We start from the raw sequence: 17,714 nt of genomic DNA, 5'->3' as shown, positions 1-17,714 counted from the left end.
TTCTTTCTATCTCTTGTAGTTTTTTCAAAACCGTCTTATATCTGAAAATATAGGAAGAACATGGTAACGGATGAAAATGAAAAGACAAGTAGCTAAGACGGCCAATAACTTTTGATTGGAATGTCCGATTTAAGCAATACTTTCTGAGTTTATAGGTCTTGATGAGTAGAACAAAGTTGCCATACAATCCTTCTTTCTATCTCTTGTGGTTTTTTCAAAACCGTCTTATGTCTGAAAATAAAGGAAAAACATCGTAACGGATGAAAATTAAAAGTCAAGTAGCTAAGACGGCCAATAACTTTTGATTGGAATGTCCGATTTAAGCCATACTTTCTGGGTTTATAGGTCTTGATGAGTAGAAAAAAGTTGCCATACAATCCTTCTTTCTATCTCTTGTAGTTTTTTCAAAACCGTCTTATATCTGAAAATAAAGGAAAAACATGGTAACTAATGAAAATGGAAAGACAAGTAGGTAAGACGGCCAATAACTTTTGATTGGAATGTGCGATTTAAGCCATAATTGCTCAGTTTATAGGTCTTGATGAGTAGAACAAAGTTGCCATAAAATCCTTCTTTCTATCTCTTGTAGTTTGTTCAAAACCGTCTTATATCTGAAAATAATGGAAAAACATGGTAGCGGGTGAAAATGGTGGGACAAGTAGGTAAGACGGCCAATAACTTTTGATTGGAATGTGTGATTTAAGCCATAATTGCTGAGTTTATAGGTCTTGATGAGTAGAACAAAGTTGCCATACAATCCTTCTTTCTATCTCTTGTAGTTTTTTCAAAACCGTCTTATATCTGAAAATAAAGGAAAAACATGGTAACTAATGAAAATGGTAAGACAAGTAGGTAAGACGGCCAATAAATTTTGATTGGAATGTCCGATTTAAGCCATACTTTCTGGGTTTATAGGTCTTGATGAGTAGAACAAAGTTGCCATACAATCCTTCTTTCTATCTCTTGTAGTTTTTTCAAAACCGTCTTATATCTGAAAATATAGGAAAAACATGGTAACGGATGAAAACGAAAAGACAAGTAGCTAAGACGGCCAATAACTTTTGATTGGAATGTCCGATTTAAGCCATACTTTCTGAGTTTATAGGTCTTATGAGTAGAACAAAGTTGCCATACAATCCTTCTTTCTATCTCTTGTAGTTTTTCAAAACTGTCTTATATCTGAAAATAAAGGAAAAACATGGTAACTAATGAAAATGGAAAGACAAGTAGGTAAGACGGCCAATAACTTTTGATTGGAATGTGCGATTTAAGCCATAATTGCTGAGTTTATAGGTCTTGATGAGTAGAACAAAGTTGCCATAAAATCCTTCTTTCTATCTCTTGTAGTTTTTTCAAAACCGTCTTATATCTGAAAATAAAGGAAAAATATGGTAACTAATGAAAATGGAAAGACAAGTAGGTAAGACGGCCAATAATTTTTGATTGGAATGTCCGATTTAAGCCATACTTTCTGGGTTTATAGGTCTTGATGAGTAGAACAAAGTTGCCATACAATCCTTCTTTCTATCTCTTGTAGTTTTTTCAAAACCGTCTTATATCTGAAAATAATGGAAAAACATGGTAGCGGGTGAAAATGGTGGGACAAGTAGGTAAGACGGCCAATAACTTTTGATTGGAATGTGTGATTTGAGCCATAATTGCTGAGTTTATAGGTCTTGATGAGTAGAACAAAGTTGCCATACAATCCTTCTTTCTATCTATCTCTTGTAGTTTTTTCAAAACCGTCTTATATCTGAAAATAAAGGAAAAGCATGGTAACTAATGAAAATGGTAAGACAAGTAGGTAAGACGGCCAATAACTTTTGATTGGAATGTCCGATTTAAGCCATACTTTCTGGGTTTATAGGTCTTGATGAGTAGAACAAAGTTGCCATACAATCCTTCTTTCTATCTCTTGTAGTTTTTTCAAAACCGTCTTATATCTGAAAATATAGGAAAAACATGGTAACTAATGAAAATGGAAAGACAAGTAGGTAAGACGGCCAATAACTTTTGATTGGAATGTGTGATTTAAGCCATAATTGCTGAGTTTATAGGTCTTGATGAGTAGAACAAAGTTGCCATACAATCCTTCTTTCTATCTCTTGTAGTTTTTTCAAAACCGTCTTATATCTGAAAATAAAGGAAAAACATGGTAACTAATGAAAATGGTAAGACAAGTAGGTAAGACGGCCAATAACTTTTGATTGGAATGTCCGATTTAAGCCATACTTTCTGGGTTTATAGGTCTTGATGAGTAGAACAAAGTTGCCATACAATCCTTCTTTCTATCTCTTGTAGTTTTTTCAAATCCGTCTTATATCTGAAAATAAAGGAAAAACATGGTAACTAATGAAAATGAAAAGACAAGTAGCTAAGACGGCCAATAAATTTTGATTGGAATGTCCGATTTAAGCCATACTTTCTGGGTTTATAGGTCTTGATGAGTAGAACAAAGTTGCCATACAATCCTTCTTTCTATCTCTTGTAGTTTTTTCAAAACCGTCTTATATCTGAAAATAAAGGAAAAATATGGTAACTAATGAAAATGGAAAGACAAGTAGGTAAGACGGCCAATAACTTTTGATTGGAATGTGCGATTTAAGCCATAATTGATGAGTTTATAGGTCTTGATGAGTAGAACAAAGTTGCCATACAATCCTTCTTTCTATCTCTTGTAGTTTTTTCAAAACCGTCTTATATCTGAAAATAATGGAAAAACATGGTAGCGGGTGAAAATGGTGGGACAAGTAGGTAAGACGGCCAATAACTTTTGATTGGAATGTGTGATTTAAGCCATAATTGCTGAGTTTATAGGTCTTGATGAGTAGAACAAAGTTGCCATACAATCCTTCTTTCTATCTCTTGTAGTTTTTTCAAAACCGTCTTATATCTGAAAATAAAGGAAAAACATGGTAACTAATGAAAATGGTAAGACAAGTAGGTAAGACGGCCAATAAATTTTGATTGGAATGTCCGATTTAAGCCATACTTTCTGGGTTTATAGGTCTTGATGAGTAGAACAAAGTTGCCATACAATCCTTCTTTCTATCTCTTGTAGTTTTTTCAAAACCGTCTTATATCTGAAAATATAGGAAAAACATGGTAACGGATGAAAACGAAAAGACAAGTAGCTAAGACGGCCAATAACTTTTGATTGGAATGTGCGATTTAAGCCATAATTGATGAGTTTATAGGTCTTGATGAGTAGAACAAAGTTGCCATACAATCCTTCTTTCTATCTCTTGTAGTTTTTTCAAAACCGTCTTATATCTGAAAATAATGGAAAAACATGGTAGCGGGTGAAAATGGTGGGACAAGTAGGTAAGACGGCCAATAACTTTTGATTGGAATGTGTGATTTAAGCCATAATTGCTGAGTTTATAGGTCTTGATGAGTAGAACAAAGTTGCCATACAATCCTTCTTTCTATCTCTTGTAGTTTTTTCAAAACCGTCTTATATCTGAAAATAAAGGAAAAACATGGTAACTAATGAAAATGGTAAGACAAGTAGGTAAGACGGCCAATAAATTTTGATTGGAATGTCCGATTTAAGCCATACTTTCTGGGTTTATAGGTCTTGATGAGTAGAACAAAGTTGCCATACAATCCTTCTTTCTATCTCTTGTAGTTTTTTCAAAACCGTCTTATATCTGAAAATATAGGAAAAACATGGTAACTAATGAAAATGAAAAGACAAGTAGCTAAGACGGCCAATAACTTTTGATTGGAATGTCCGATTTAAGCCATACTTTCTGGGTTTATAGGTCTTGATGAGTAGAACAAAGTTGCCATACAATCCTTCTTTCTATCTCTTGTAGTTTTTTCAAAACCGTCTTATATCTGAAAATAAAGGAAAAATATGGTAACTAATGAAAATGGAAAGACAAGTAGGTAAGACGGCCAATAACTTTTGATTGGAATGTGCGATTTAAGCCATAATTGATGAGTTTATAGGTCTTGATGAGTAGAACAAAGTTGCCATACAATCCTTCTTTCTATCTCTTGTAGTTTTTTCAAAACCGTCTTATATCTGAAAATAATGGAAAAACATGGTAGCGGGTGAAAATGGTGGGACAAGTAGGTAAGACGGCCAATAACTTTTGATTGGAATGTGTGATTTAAGCCATAATTGCTGAGTTTATAGGTCTTGATGAGTAGAACAAAGTTGCCATACAATCCTTCTTTCTATCTCTTGTAGTTTTTTCAAAACCGTCTTATATCTGAAAATAAAGGAAAAACATGGTAACTAATGAAAATGGTAAGACAAGTAGGTAAGACGGCCAATAAATTTTGATTGGAATGTCCGATTTAAGCCATACTTTCTGGGTTTATAGGTCTTGATGAGTAGAACAAAGTTGCCATACAATCCTTCTTTCTATCTCTTGTAGTTTTTTCAAAACCGTCTTATATCTGAAAATATAGGAAAAACATGGTAACGGATGAAAACGAAAAGACAAGTAGCTAAGACGGCCAATAACTTTTGATTGGAATGTGCGATTTAAGCCATAATTGATGAGTTTATAGGTCTTGATGAGTAGAACAAAGTTGCCATACAATCCTTCTTTCTATCTCTTGTAGTTTTTTCAAAACCGTCTTATATCTGAAAATAATGGAAAAACATGGTAGCGGGTGAAAATGGTGGGACAAGTAGGTAAGACGGCCAATAACTTTTGATTGGAATGTGTGATTTAAGCCATAATTGCTGAGTTTATAGGTCTTGATGAGTAGAACAAAGTTGCCATACAATCCTTCTTTCTATCTCTTGTAGTTTTTCAAAACTGTCTTATATCTGAAAATAAAGGAAAAACATGGTAACTAATGAAAATGGAAAGACAAGTAGGTAAGACGGCCAATAACTTTTGATTGGAATGTGCGATTTAAGCCATAATTGCTGAGTTTATAGGTCTTGATGAGTAGAACAAAGTTGCCATAAAATCCTTCTTTCTATCTCTTGTAGTTTTTTCAAAACCGTCTTATATCTGAAAATATAGGAAAAACATGGTAACGGATGAAAACGAAAAGACAAGTAGCTAAGACGGCCAATAACTTTTGATTGGAATGTCCGATTTAAGCCATACTTTCTGAGTTTATAGGTCTTATGAGTAGAACAAAGTTGCCATACAATCCTTCTTTCTATCTCTTGTAGTTTTTCAAAACTGTCTTATATCTGAAAATAAAGGAAAAACATGGTAACTAATGAAAATGGAAAGACAAGTAGGTAAGACGGCCAATAACTTTTGATTGGAATGTGCGATTTAAGCCATAATTGCTGAGTTTATAGGTCTTGATGAGTAGAACAAAGTTGCCATAAAATCCTTCTTTCTATCTCTTGTAGTTTTTTCAAAACCGTCTTATATCTGAAAATAAAGGAAAAATATGGTAACTAATGAAAATGGAAAGACAAGTAGGTAAGACGGCCAATAATTTTTGATTGGAATGTCCGATTTAAGCCATACTTTCTGGGTTTATAGGTCTTGATGAGTAGAACAAAGTTGCCATACAATCCTTCTTTCTATCTCTTGTAGTTTTTTCAAAACCGTCTTATATCTGAAAATAATGGAAAAACATGGTAGCGGGTGAAAATGGTGGGACAAGTAGGTAAGACGGCCAATAACTTTTGATTGGAATGTGTGATTTGAGCCATAATTGCTGAGTTTATAGGTCTTGATGAGTAGAACAAAGTTGCCATACAATCCTTCTTTCTATCTATCTCTTGTAGTTTTTTCAAAACCGTCTTATATCTGAAAATAAAGGAAAAGCATGGTAACTAATGAAAATGGTAAGACAAGTAGGTAAGACGGCCAATAACTTTTGATTGGAATGTCCGATTTAAGCCATACTTTCTGGGTTTATAGGTCTTGATGAGTAGAACAAAGTTGCCATACAATCCTTCTTTCTATCTCTTGTAGTTTTTTCAAAACCGTCTTATATCTGAAAATATAAGAAAAACATGGTAACTAATGAAAATGGAAAGACAAGTAGGTAAGACGGCCAATAACTTTTGATTGGAATGTGTGATTTAAGCCATAATTGCTGAGTTTATAGGTCTTGATGAGTAGAACAAAGTTGCCATACAATCCTTCTTTCTATCTCTTGTAGTTTTTTCAAAACCGTCTTATATCTGAAAATAAAGGAAAAACATGGTAACTAATGAAAATGGTAAGACAAGTAGGTAAGACGGCCAATAACTTTTGCTTGGAATGTCCGATTTAAGCCATACTTTCTGGGTTTATAGGTCTTGATGAGTAGAACAAAGTTGCCATACAATCCTTCTTTCTATCTCTTGTAGTTTTTTCAAAACCGTCTTATATCTGAAAATATAGGAAAAACATGGTAACGGATGAAAATGAAAAGACAAGTAGCTAAGACGGCCAATAACTTTTGATTGGAATGTCCGATTTAAGCCATAATTGCTGAGTTTATAGGTCTCGATGAGTAGAACAAAGTTGCCATAAAATCCTTCTTTCTATCTCTTGTAGTTTTTTCAAAACCGTCTTATATCTGAAAATAAAGGAAAAACATGGTAACGGATGAAAATTAAAAGTCAAGTAGCTAAGACGGCCGTCAGCCGTCGGGTGCGCAGGGGGATCAACGGGGGACTCGTCCCCTGCCGTAACTGTGTGCACCGATGGTAGTGCGACTATACTCTCCCCGTGAGGGCGGCTGGAAGCAGGTCCATAGTCTAGCTATGACTATGGATGCTGACGAATCGTAGTCGGGCGGACCTGGGCAGGTCTTTAAAGTGCCTCCCCTCAAGTCAGGCGTGTCAAGCGACCCGTGCCCGCTGACTTTCAGGTTCGCAGCTGAGGGGTTAATCCAGCTGTGTTTTAACGGAGCCTTCCCAGGGCCGGGCAACCCTGGGTCGGAAGTGGCCTTGCCGTGGCTTTGGGGCGGAGTCACGGTCGACTTTTTCATAGAGCCCCAACAACCCTCAGGCCCGCCGCGCTTGCCTGGTCGAGCAACGCGGGCGATCATGTACTGACAATGAAACCCAACACCGTAGCTTCGGACCTCACGGGGGAGGTTAAACCCCAAACCGATTCCGCTACCGTCGAGGTAGGGCCGCGAACACCCAGTCAGGGTGCTCCGGCTCCGATGGGAACGGAAGGGGCTGCTAAGACCAGCACCCCACTAGACAACAAGAACAACAACCCACACAGCAGCGGAACCCAGCCGGGTACCAGCAAGGCAGCCACCGTTACGCATCAGCAGCGTAAGGCCAAGGTCAGTCGGGCCCGTTTTATTCTCGGCAAGATAGCCAAGAATGAGGCAGAGGGCAAGACTGACCAGCGCGATGCGGAGGACAAGACTCGATGCCTTGCGGAGATCGCAGAATTCGAAGAATACTTGAGGACGCGCCCGGAGGCCACTGTAACAAACACAAAAAGGGACCGCTCGCATGAGGCAAGCGTGAGCGCACCGAAACGGGCAAAGGACGCACAGGGGAGGCCAATACCGACCTCCTTTGTGAAGAAGGCCAAGAAATTCAGCGACGTAGCCAGAGACAGCCTCGCGATGGCACTGGTGGACGACCTGCACGACGACGGACGCCTGCTGTCGGAGAAGTGGGAGGAGATCGAGATCAAGGTGGCCGACATGCTAGCTGAAAGGCTATCAGCCGTACCAGACGGTCCGATCCCCTCCTTCGACTCGTCGGACATGGTCAGAGGGCACCGGGTGATCAAGTGCGATGACTCGTTCTCGAGGACCTTCCTGGCGGAATGCATATCCAAGATTGGAAATGCATGGGACGGCCTTAGCATTAGGCTCGTCCACGCCAGGGAGATTCCAAGGAGGCCGCGGGCTCGCATTTGGTTGCCAAAGGGGCAGACTGACCAAGGAAAGGTGCTGTCGCTGCTGAGGGCTCAGAACCCAGAAGTGCATACTGAGGACTGGGCAATACTCAAAGTAGAGAAGGAGATGAAGACGAGCCAGCCGTTCCTCTTCCTCATCAACCAGCGCTGCCTGCCGCAGCTTGAGAAGGCCGACTACACCATCCGGTACGGCCTACGGAAGGCCAAGATCAAGGTCTTCCTGGCAGAGCCGGATGATGTTCTCGAGGAGGTCGATGACACCAACAAGCTGTTGGATGACCTGGTCATCGACGACAAGACCCCAGACATAACACCCAACACCGATGCCTAAAGTCGTGCAGATTAACCTGAAGCGCAGCATGCATGCTTCAGCCAATCTTGCAGTTCTTCTCAGTGAGAGGAACATTGACATAGGCATCGTTCAAGAACCATGGACGCGAGACAGACAAATCTCGGGTCTAACTCAACAAGGATATAAACTCTTTTATACTAACTCGACAGGTAGGCCGAGAGCAGGTATTATTATAAAGAATAACTATAACGCACTTCTATGCCCCAATCTTAGCACACCGGATCTAGCAGTTGCCAGATTCGTGGCGGCGGATGGGACATCGATGGTGATAGCCTCATCCTACATGGCCCATGATGAACCGGCTCCACCTGAGCCAGTCATCAAGCTGCTGCAATGGGCGGAAGATACTAAGACGACCCTGGTGCTCGGATGCGACGCTAACGCGAGGCACGCACTATGGGGAAGCTCGGAAACCAACGAAAGGGGTGAGTCTCTTTTTGATAATATTATCTGCCGCAACATCACCATATGTAACAGAGGTAACACACCCACCTTTATATTCCCAAGCACAAGGGAATTTCAGGGATGGGAAGAGGTGTTAGACCTCACTTTACAGACAGAATTTAGTAGATATAAGGTTGAAAAGTGGATAGTGTCGAAACAAAATTCCTTTTCAGATCACAGGTACATTTTCTTCGAAATTTCGATTCCGATTAGCAAACCGGAACCGAAACGTAACCCCCGTAGAACAAACTGGGACAAATTCGGTAAGATTGTCTACTCGAAAGTTAGCAACAGAAGAATACGGGTACAAACCTCTACGACGACCCTGGACAAGGAAGTAGAGGACCTAACAAACATTCTAAACAATGCATATAAGGAAACATGCAAGGTTTCATACTCTAAGAAACAACACCCTTTATGGTGGACCAAAGAGCTAGGCACTCTAAGAAAGAGGGCAAGAAAAGCCTATAACTCCAGCTATGCTACCAAGGAATGGGAGCCATACAAAGAAGCACAAAAAGCATACAAAAAAGCGATATACGCAGCCAAGAAAGACTCTTGGAGGACTTACTGCGAATCGCTAGAAGGTATAAAAGACTCGGCTAGACTAAGCAAGGTCCTTGCTAAAGGGTATAACAGCCCAACTCTACTACACAAACAAGACGGATCAGCGACTACAACGGTGGAAGAATCCCTAGAGACACTAGTGGATACACACTTTCCAGGCAACCTTCGAGTAAAGCCAGCACCTACTGAAGGTCAGAGGGCTCATCAACCAACACACACAAGGGATATCATAACCATTGAAAGAATCAACTGGGCGATAAACTCCTTCGACAAATATAAGAGTCCGGGGCCAGACGGCATTTTCCCGGCAATGCTTCAAGCAACACAGGTCAGCATCAGTAGGTGGCTGCAAGCCATTTACACGGCTTGCATCAGACTAACACACATACCGCTTCTATGGAAGGAAGCCAAAGTTGTATTTATACCAAAACCAGGAAGAAGAGGACATATCCTAGCAAAGGATTACAGGCCGATCAGCCTTACCTCATTCCTAATGAAAACGCTGGAACGAATGATCGATATTCATATCCGGGAAAACACCGAGAAGCAGCATCTATCGGACGCTCAGCATGCGTACCGAAAGGGCAGATCGACAGAAACGGCACTACACGAAGTAGTTTGCCACATAGAAAAATCGCTACATTTTAACCAATATACAATGGCCACCTTCTTAGATATAGAAGGTGCGTTCAATAATGTGAACGCCGAATCCATACTGAGCTCCCTCAACTCGATCGGCGTTGAAGGAGACATCAGAGCTTGGATCGGAGTTATGCTCACGAGCAGCTCAGGGCGGGGTTCTATCGCCACTGCTCTGGCTCATCAACATGAACGACATATTGAGAGAACTCAATAGCGGAGGAGTAAAAGTAGTAGCCTACGCAGACGACGTAGTGTTGCTAGTATCAGGACCATTCCCAGATGGCATTAGTAATATAATGACGGGGGCCCTTAACCGACTAAATGAATGGGCAAAAACCTGCGGACTAGGTATAAACCCGAGTGAAACCGAACTGATGCTCTTCACGCGAAGAACAAAGATCCCAACATACAGCAAACCAAAAATAGATGGAATCGAACTCGAGCTATCGGATAAGGCTAAGTATCTAGGAGTGATACTAGACCCGAAGCTCTCGTGGAAACTGAACATCACGGAACGAGTAAGAAAGGCCAGCATAGCATTCTACTCGTGCAGGAAAATGTTTGGCAAAAACTGGGGTATACACCCTAAGATAATATTATGGCTTTATACAGCAGTGGTAAGGCCAATTCTCACATACGGGGCACTAGTCTGGTGGCCAGCCCTGACAAGAGCATACAATATTGCCAAGCTGACAAGAATACAAAGATCAGCTTGCGCAGGAGCTACAGGGGCATTAAGATCATGCCCGGCTGCCGCGTTGAACACTATTCTGGATATAATGCCGATAGAACTTTTCATAAAGGATACGGCAGCGCAGAGTGCGGCCAGACTGAAGGCAAGTAATTGCTGGAAAGGCTACCACACAGGGCACTGCCGTATCTTAGAGGACAACAACTATCTGGCAAAGAACAAGACGGATTATATGACAGCGGAGATAAGATTTGGAAACGGATTTACGACTACCTTTCCAACGAGGGAAGACTGGGAGAATGACAGAGTAACCGGACAAGATGAGGTATCACTCTACACTGACGGCTCCAAGATGGACTGTGGTGTAGGGGCTGGAATTTTCGCTGAAAGCTGGGGGATAGAATCGAAATTCCACCTCCCAGAATCAGCGACAGTTTTTCAGGCTGAGGTACTCGCTATTTTGGAAGCAGCCAAGCTTTCGATTCAGCAATGCCTCAGGAATACCAAGGTACGGATATACTCGGATAGCCAAGCGGCTATCAAATCTCTCGCAGCAGCAAGAACCAACTCGACACTAGTAGCCGATTGCAAGTCGGCCCTCAACATACTAGCAACAAACAACCATGTACAGATAACATGGGTGCCAGGGCACAATGATATACCAGGAAACGAAAAGGCGGATGAACTTGCACGAAAGGGGTCGGCAGACGACTCCTATACAACTAGTCTACCTGAATCCCTTAATACAGTCCAAGCAAGGATTCACGAACACTACAAAACACTAGTTAGTAAAAGTTGGTCAGAAAAGCAGGGTCTCAGGAGATCAAAGCTCTGCTGGCCAACCATCAATAGCAAGAGAACTCGAGAACTAATATCCAAAAGCAAAAGGGATATTAGAAGGATCACGGCACTCATCACAGGCCATTGGGCCATTGGCACGCAAGCCATGAAGATGGGGCTTCCGTACAATGCTAATTGCAGGAGCTGCAAAGAAACAGACACACAGGAGACACCTGAGCACATGATGTGTCATTGCCCAGCACTAAACCATATCAGGGCGAGATACTTCGGGGCGTATCAGCTGGAATCATTGGGAGAAATAGGAAAGCAGAGGATAACTGCAATCCTAGGTTTTCTAAATGATGCAGGCTGGTACTGAAGAGAACGCGGAGACAACAATTTACGAGGGTGTGGATCAAAACGGAGCTCAGCTCTACTTGGAGGCTCTCAGAGAGGACCTCACCACTTCTACCTACCTACCTACCTAAGACGGCCAATACCTTTTTATTGCAATGTCCGATTTAAGCCATACTTTCTGAGTTTATAGGTCTTGATGAGTAGAACAAAGTTGCCATACAATCCTTCTTTCTATCTCTTGTAGTTTTTTCAAAACCGTCTTATATCTGAAAATAAAGGAAAAACATGGTAACGGATGAAAATTAAAAGTCAAGTAGCTAAGACGGCCAATAACTTTTGATTGGAATGTCCGATTTAAGCCATAATTGCTGAGTTTATAGGTCTTGATGAGTAGAACAAAGTTGCCATACAATCCTTCTTTCTATCTCTTGTAGTTTTTTCAAAACCGTCTACCGTTATATCTGAAAATAATGGAAAAACATGGTAACGGATGTGTTGAGGAACCCTATAACAAATCATAATAATTTGGTATATTTTATAGCATGTAAGATTTTCCCTCTTGAGATGGTCTTGTCTTGCTATTTCTCGCTCTCTCTCTCTTGTTTCTAACCACGAACGGTCGACATGAAATAAAGCGTTCAATCTTATTGAGAAATAATTGTGTATTATTCGATCAACCCAATTCGAAAGTGGTCTTACAAATTATTTAGCGTGATCTATTCACCATCATTGTCTGGTCCTTCGAGAGCCGGAATACTTCCGCATCTTTATAATTGAATCTGCACACCATGGAGCAACAGACGCTTAAACGTCTTATCCAAGCACGTGGTCGGCTAAAGGCTACCATAACTCGCTTGGTGAATTACATCGAGAATCCACCTCCACAGAGCACTTACTCCGGAGTCGATGCCATGCTGGAACGGCTAAATCAAGCATTCAAGAGCCTTGAGGAGGTCACCGACGAAATGCACTTGTACGATAATGTTGAGGGTTTCGAGGATCCTACCGAAGACTTCCAAACGTATGAGGAGAAGTACTTGCACGCGCTTACCTTATTCGCGTCGTTAAAGAGCGATCTTCAACCAAGTGCCATACCGCAAGCGGATCACAACATGGCCTCATTGCTGCAACAGCAAAGTGAGTTCCTTCAGCGACTTTCAGAGAACGGAACATCTACCTTGGCCACGCCGCCGCCTGCTGCAGTTTCTTTAACTGAAAATCCGTTGCCGAAAATCCACATAAAACCCTTTGGTGGAGACTACAAGGAATGGCCAGCCTTTAAGGATATTTACGAGAGCACCGTCCACAACAAGACTCATCTGGGAAAGATTCAAAAGTTTCACTACCTTAAATCTTTCATAGTTGGTGAAGCAGCCAATCTTCTTAGTCACATGTCCATTACGGAATCAGCTTATGATTCAGCATGGGAACGCCTCAATGAACGCTATAACCGCCCAAGGCATATCGTGAACTCTTTACTGGACACCTTCATGGAACTGGTTGCTGCCCCCAACGGCGATGTATCTAATCTACGCAAACTTACTGATGGCGCCAATGAAATCATTCGTGGGCTAGATGCAGTTGGGGAGACCAGCCGTGACTGCTGGGTGATTCATCTTGTACTGGCTAAAATTGATCCCGACTCTAGAAGGAAGTGGATAGAGGACACCAGAGGCGCTGCGACGCCAACTGTTACAGACTTGTTTAAATTCCTTGATGATCGTTGCGAGGATTTTGAATTAAGCCAAGCTACATCGGCAATCAAACTCGATCCTGGCAGCCACACAGACAAGCCTGCCAAAACAAAGCGCGCACTTATTGCAGTGAGCAGTGGCAATTGTGGTAAGTGTGGCTCTGCTGACCATCAGCAATATAGATGCTCTCAATTTCAAAATCTGAACATCGAACAACGGCGCTCCATTGTGAAAGGAAAGTCGCTTTGCTTCAATTGCCTACGCCCTGGCCACCGATCTTCGCAATGTAAATCGAAACATTCGTGCAAGCACTGCAATGGCCGTCAGCACTCTCTTGTACATCCTGAAAACATGGATTCCATGACAATTGCTTCTGCGGACACTGCACAGGCCAATTCTCAAACTTCTGGATGTAGCTCAACTTTGGTCGCCCAGACGCAAAACAGCACATCATTAACACAGTCACCGGGACTCAAAAGAAGCACTTTGCCCACAGCTTTGGTGTATGTCCAAAACACTAAAGGTACTTACACAATTTGCCGTGTTCTTTTGGATAGCGGTTCTGAGCTGTCATACGTTTCTGAACGATGCGTCAACGCACTTGGGCTCGCACGTTCACCCTCAAGAATACTAGTTTCCGGAATATCTTCCGTCAAGGCCGAAACTACTAGAGGATTGGCAACGCTGCATATCAAATCAATGGTGTCACTGCATACGATTGTTGTCGCAGCCCGTGTGCTGGGCAAAATCACATCATCACTTCAACGGGACGACATTGACGAAACAGCTTTAAGGATCTACGATGGACTCCAGTTAGCCGATACATCCTTTAACACATCTTCACCAGTAGAGATTTTACTGGGAAATTAACAAATTTGGTCCGTTTTGTCAGGTGATAAAAAATATGACGCCGATGGAAATATTATTGCCATCAGCTCGATTTTTGGATGGATAATCACTTCCGTTGCAATGCCGCATCCATTAACCGCCAACACGCTCGTGACTACTGTTGACATAAACGCCTCTCTTCAACGCTTTTGGGAGATCGAGGATAACACTGACCACAAACAACAAGACCCTTCGCACGAAAAGGTGGAGCAGCACTTTTTGACCACACATTCCCGAGACCCAGACGGCAAATACATCGTTGAATTGCCTTTCAAACACGAAAGCCAAGAGTTTGGAGACAGCCTGCAGGGCGCTGTCTCACGCTTCTATGCTGTGGAACGTCGCCTACGGCGTGATATGGAGCTACGCAAGCAATATTCAAAATTTATGAACGAATATCTAAGCCTAGGTCATATGCGTAAGCTGGCCCCAGAGGAATGCAATACATCAGGCAAAACGTTTTACATGCCACACCACCCAGTTCTAGGAAAGAAGCTGCGCGTGGTATTTGACGGGTCATTTGAAGACGTAAACGGCCACGCTCTAAATGATGCCTTACACATTGGGCCCAGCATTCAACGTAACCTTTTTCACGTATGCCTTCGCTTTCGAATGCACAAGTTTGTGTTATCGGCGGACATAGTCAAAATGTTCCGCCAGATCTGGGTTGCCCCTAAGCACCGCAACTTTCAACGGATCGTATGGAGAGATGCTCCGAATGATCCTCTTCAACACTTTCAACTCTGCACAGTTACCTATGGAACAAGCTGTGCGCCGTTTCTTGCTGTCAGGGTCCTGGAACAACTAGCGCGAGACCACCAGGATGAGTTTCCCACAGCATCAAAAATTGTGCTTGAGGACTTTTTACGTAGACGATGTCCTTACTGGCGCAGACGAAGACGAATTACTTAGCCGCCGCGACGAACTGATCCAGCTGATGTCCAAGGCTAAGCTTGAGCTTGGCAAATGGGTGTCCAACAGCAGCCGCCTCAGCCACACCATACAAGAGGAGCTCCCAATAACCAGTGCGGTGAAGGTTTTAGGAATGTATTGGAATCCCCAAGACGACGTCCTGTCCTACAAGACTTCACTTTCCACGGAACCAGAAGCTACTAAACGGCAAGTATTGTCAGATGTCTCACGAATTTTCGATCCTCTAGGTATTCTGGCGCCTGTGGTAGTACAGTTCAAAATCCTTTTCCAAGAACTTTGGCTACTTGACCTGGACTGGGATTCAAAGCTCCCACCGAAGCTGGCTGAGTGGTGGCAGACCTGTCGCGACGATATTAACTGCATAACAAACCTAAGCATTCCACGTTTTGTACCCAGCGAATCGGGAAAAATCGATTTACATGGATTTTCAGACGCATCTATACAGCCGTGTAAGCAACGCAGACGGCACCTGCTGGGTGTCACTTATGGCAGCCAAAACACGCGTTGCGCCACTGAAGCAACAAAGTCTTCCTCGGCTGGAACTCTGTGGAGCGCTATTGCTCACTCGCCTTCTCCGAGCTGTTAAGGAGGGCTTACAGCACAAGGACATAATTGTGCATGCTTGGTGCGATTCCACGATTGTCCTTTCGTGGCTGTCGCACACCCCATCAAAGCTGAAAACCTTTATTGCCAACCGTACTTCGGAGATCCTGGATGTCATACCACGCAGCGCATGGCATCACGTTGGCTCAAAGGATAACCCTGCCGATTGCGCATCGAGGGGAATGCTAGCAGCCAATCTCATGAGCTATGAGCTGTGGTGGAAGGGTCCACATTGGCTACACCATAACGATCTGCTTGCTTCAAAGCTTCGTAGTGGCAACAATCCCAACACAATTTTGGACACGCCCATAATGGAAGGGCTGAAATCCTCTTCACTATGCAGCCGTATTGAATCTAAACCTGAAGCGTCCCCGATTGAGTGTCTATCGCTTCGAGTTTCTTCCTGGACCAAGCTGATTCGCTGCACTGCTTATGTTCTTCGCTTTATGAATCGAAGCAGAATAAAGAAGCGGATTCCGTCAAGCCTCACACTCACGTTTGAGGAAATCAGCGAGGCCCGCATATGTTGTCTCAGGCACGCTCAAGAAGGCTTCTCATCCGATATACACCTGTTGAAAAGGGGAAAAGCTGTTGCAAATTCGTCAACACTTCGAACACTTTCACCCATGGTTTGCAAGAACGGCCTGCTTCGTGTAGGTGGACGCCTCTCAAACTCGCTACTACCGGAGGAAGTCAAGCATCCAATTATTCTGCCAAAAGGTCATCGCATTTCTATGCTTATTTTGGAGCACGAGCATAGGATACATCTTCATCCAGGTGTGACAGCACTTTTCGTCATCGTTCGGCAACAATATTGGATAGTTGGCGCACGCAACATGATTCGCAAGCTTACACATTCTTGTCACAAATGTTTTCGCCAACGCCACAAAACAGCTGATCAATACATGGCGGACTTGCCAGCTGTTCGGGTACGTCAAGCATATCCATTTGAAAATTCTGGGTGCGACTATGCCGGACCGCTTCTGCTCAAGGTGCACAAGGGAAGGAATCCACGAAAGGAAAAAGGATACATCTGCCTATTTGTCTGCCTAGTGACCTCCGCAATTCATTTGGAGTTGGCTACAGATCTCAGTACGGAGACATTTCTCGCTGCTTTTCGTCGTTTTATCTCCCGTCGAGGCAAGTGTACCCACATCTTCAGCGACAACGGTCGCAACTTTGTGGGAGCTAAGAAGGTGTTAGACGACATGTATAAGCTCATCCTGTCACAGCAGCATAACACTCAAGTAACTCAATCGTTGGCCAGCCAGGGTATCAAATGGAGTTTCATACCACCGCACGCACCCCACTGGGGCGGAAAATGTGAATCAGCTGTTCGCTCCGTAAAGCTTCATCTGCGTCGTGTCATAGGGAATTCCATCCTCACATCTGAGCAGATGCACACCCTTCTGGCTCAAATTGAGTGCGTCGTCAATTCACGCCCTCTCTTCGCTACGTCAGACGCCGAGGTTTCCTACTTGTCACCCGCACACCTGCTGATTGGACGCCCTTATACATCAGTTCCAGAGGGCGATCTTGGCCACATAGCAGTTAACCGACTGGATTACTGGCAAAATGTACAGGCAATGCTACAAGGCTTTTGGAAGAGATGGCATCAGGAGTACCTCACTACACTTCAACAGCGCCCTAAGTGGAATACGGAGAGGAAGAACGTTGCTACTGGGGATATGGCGATCATCAAGGATTCAAATACACCCTCCGCCGCTTGGGCTTTGGCGCGCGTAATTGAAGTCTATCCAGGCAAGGACGGGCTGGTACGCGCCGTAAAGCTGCGAACTTCATCAGGAGAACCTGTTAGACCCATTTCTAAAATTGCCATTCTGCCTAATTCAGAAACTTAGTTTCAGGGTGGGCCGGGATGTTGAGGAACCCTATAACAAATCATAATAATTTGGTATATTTTATAGCATGTAAGATTTTCCCTC

At 42.9% G+C, this 17,714-nt stretch overlaps 4 protein-coding genes across 4 annotated transcripts; all 4 read left to right on the top strand.

Annotated features, from left to right (window-relative positions):
* The first annotated feature begins 6,987 nt into the window (after positions 1 to 6,987).
* LOC123002670 (uncharacterized) lies at positions 6,988 to 8,148 on the top strand. The gene has a single exon (XM_044392957.1). It carries the CDS (start codon positions 6,988 to 6,990, stop codon positions 8,146 to 8,148), a length of 1,161 nt encoding a protein of 386 aa, XP_044248892.1.
* A 1,525-nt stretch (positions 8,149 to 9,673) lies between these two features.
* On the top strand, positions 9,674 to 11,781 carry LOC138914605 (uncharacterized). Its single transcript, XM_070219411.1, has 4 exons — positions 9,674 to 9,863; positions 9,967 to 10,340; positions 10,626 to 11,297; positions 11,662 to 11,781. The coding sequence occupies exons 1-4, from the start codon at positions 9,674 to 9,676 to the stop codon at positions 11,779 to 11,781; spliced, it is 1,356 nt and encodes a 451-aa protein (XP_070075512.1).
* Positions 11,782 to 12,438: 657 nt separating this feature from the next.
* Positions 12,439 to 14,214, top strand: LOC138914604 (uncharacterized). Its single transcript, XM_070219410.1, has one exon. It carries the CDS (start codon positions 12,439 to 12,441, stop codon positions 14,212 to 14,214), a length of 1,776 nt encoding a protein of 591 aa, XP_070075511.1.
* Positions 14,215 to 14,313: 99 nt separating this feature from the next.
* On the top strand, positions 14,314 to 17,630 carry LOC138914603 (uncharacterized). Its single transcript, XM_070219408.1, has 3 exons — positions 14,314 to 14,931; positions 15,071 to 15,506; positions 15,562 to 17,630. Exons 1-3 carry the CDS (start codon positions 14,314 to 14,316, stop codon positions 17,628 to 17,630), a joined length of 3,123 nt encoding a protein of 1,040 aa, XP_070075509.1.
* The last annotated feature ends 84 nt before the right edge of the window (positions 17,631 to 17,714 follow it).

The sequence above is a fragment of the Drosophila takahashii genome, unplaced genomic scaffold (genome assembly GCF_030179915.1).
Source record: "Drosophila takahashii strain IR98-3 E-12201 unplaced genomic scaffold, DtakHiC1v2 scaffold_54, whole genome shotgun sequence".
Classification (NCBI taxonomy): Eukaryota; Metazoa; Arthropoda; class Insecta; order Diptera; family Drosophilidae; genus Drosophila; species Drosophila takahashii.
Note: the sequence above shows the minus strand (reverse complement) of the source record. Positions and strands in the feature narration are given on the sequence as shown.

Excerpts from the sequence above, each read along its gene's own strand:
- LOC123002670 (XM_044392957.1), top strand. The coding sequence starts at position 6,988 with ATGAAACCCAACACCGTAGCTTCGGACCTCACGGGGGAGGTTAAACCC.
- LOC138914605 (XM_070219411.1), top strand. The coding sequence starts at position 9,674 with ATGAAAACGCTGGAACGAATGATCGATATTCATATCCGGGAAAACACC. Across the intron at positions 9,864-9,966 it reads CACCTTCTTAGATATAGAAG|CTCAGGGCGGGGTTCTATCG; the intron begins GTGCGTTCAATA and ends GCTCACGAGCAG. Across the intron at positions 10,341-10,625 it reads AACTGAACATCACGGAACGA|GATACGGCAGCGCAGAGTGC; the intron begins GTAAGAAAGGCC and ends CTTTTCATAAAG.
- LOC138914604 (XM_070219410.1), top strand. The coding sequence starts at position 12,439 with ATGGAGCAACAGACGCTTAAACGTCTTATCCAAGCACGTGGTCGGCTA.
- LOC138914603 (XM_070219408.1), top strand. The coding sequence starts at position 14,314 with ATGCCGCATCCATTAACCGCCAACACGCTCGTGACTACTGTTGACATA. Across the intron at positions 14,932-15,070 it reads ACCGCAACTTTCAACGGATC|CATCAAAAATTGTGCTTGAG; the intron begins GTATGGAGAGAT and ends AGTTTCCCACAG. Across the intron at positions 15,507-15,561 it reads GGCTGAGTGGTGGCAGACCT|CGAATCGGGAAAAATCGATT; the intron begins GTCGCGACGATA and ends TTTTGTACCCAG.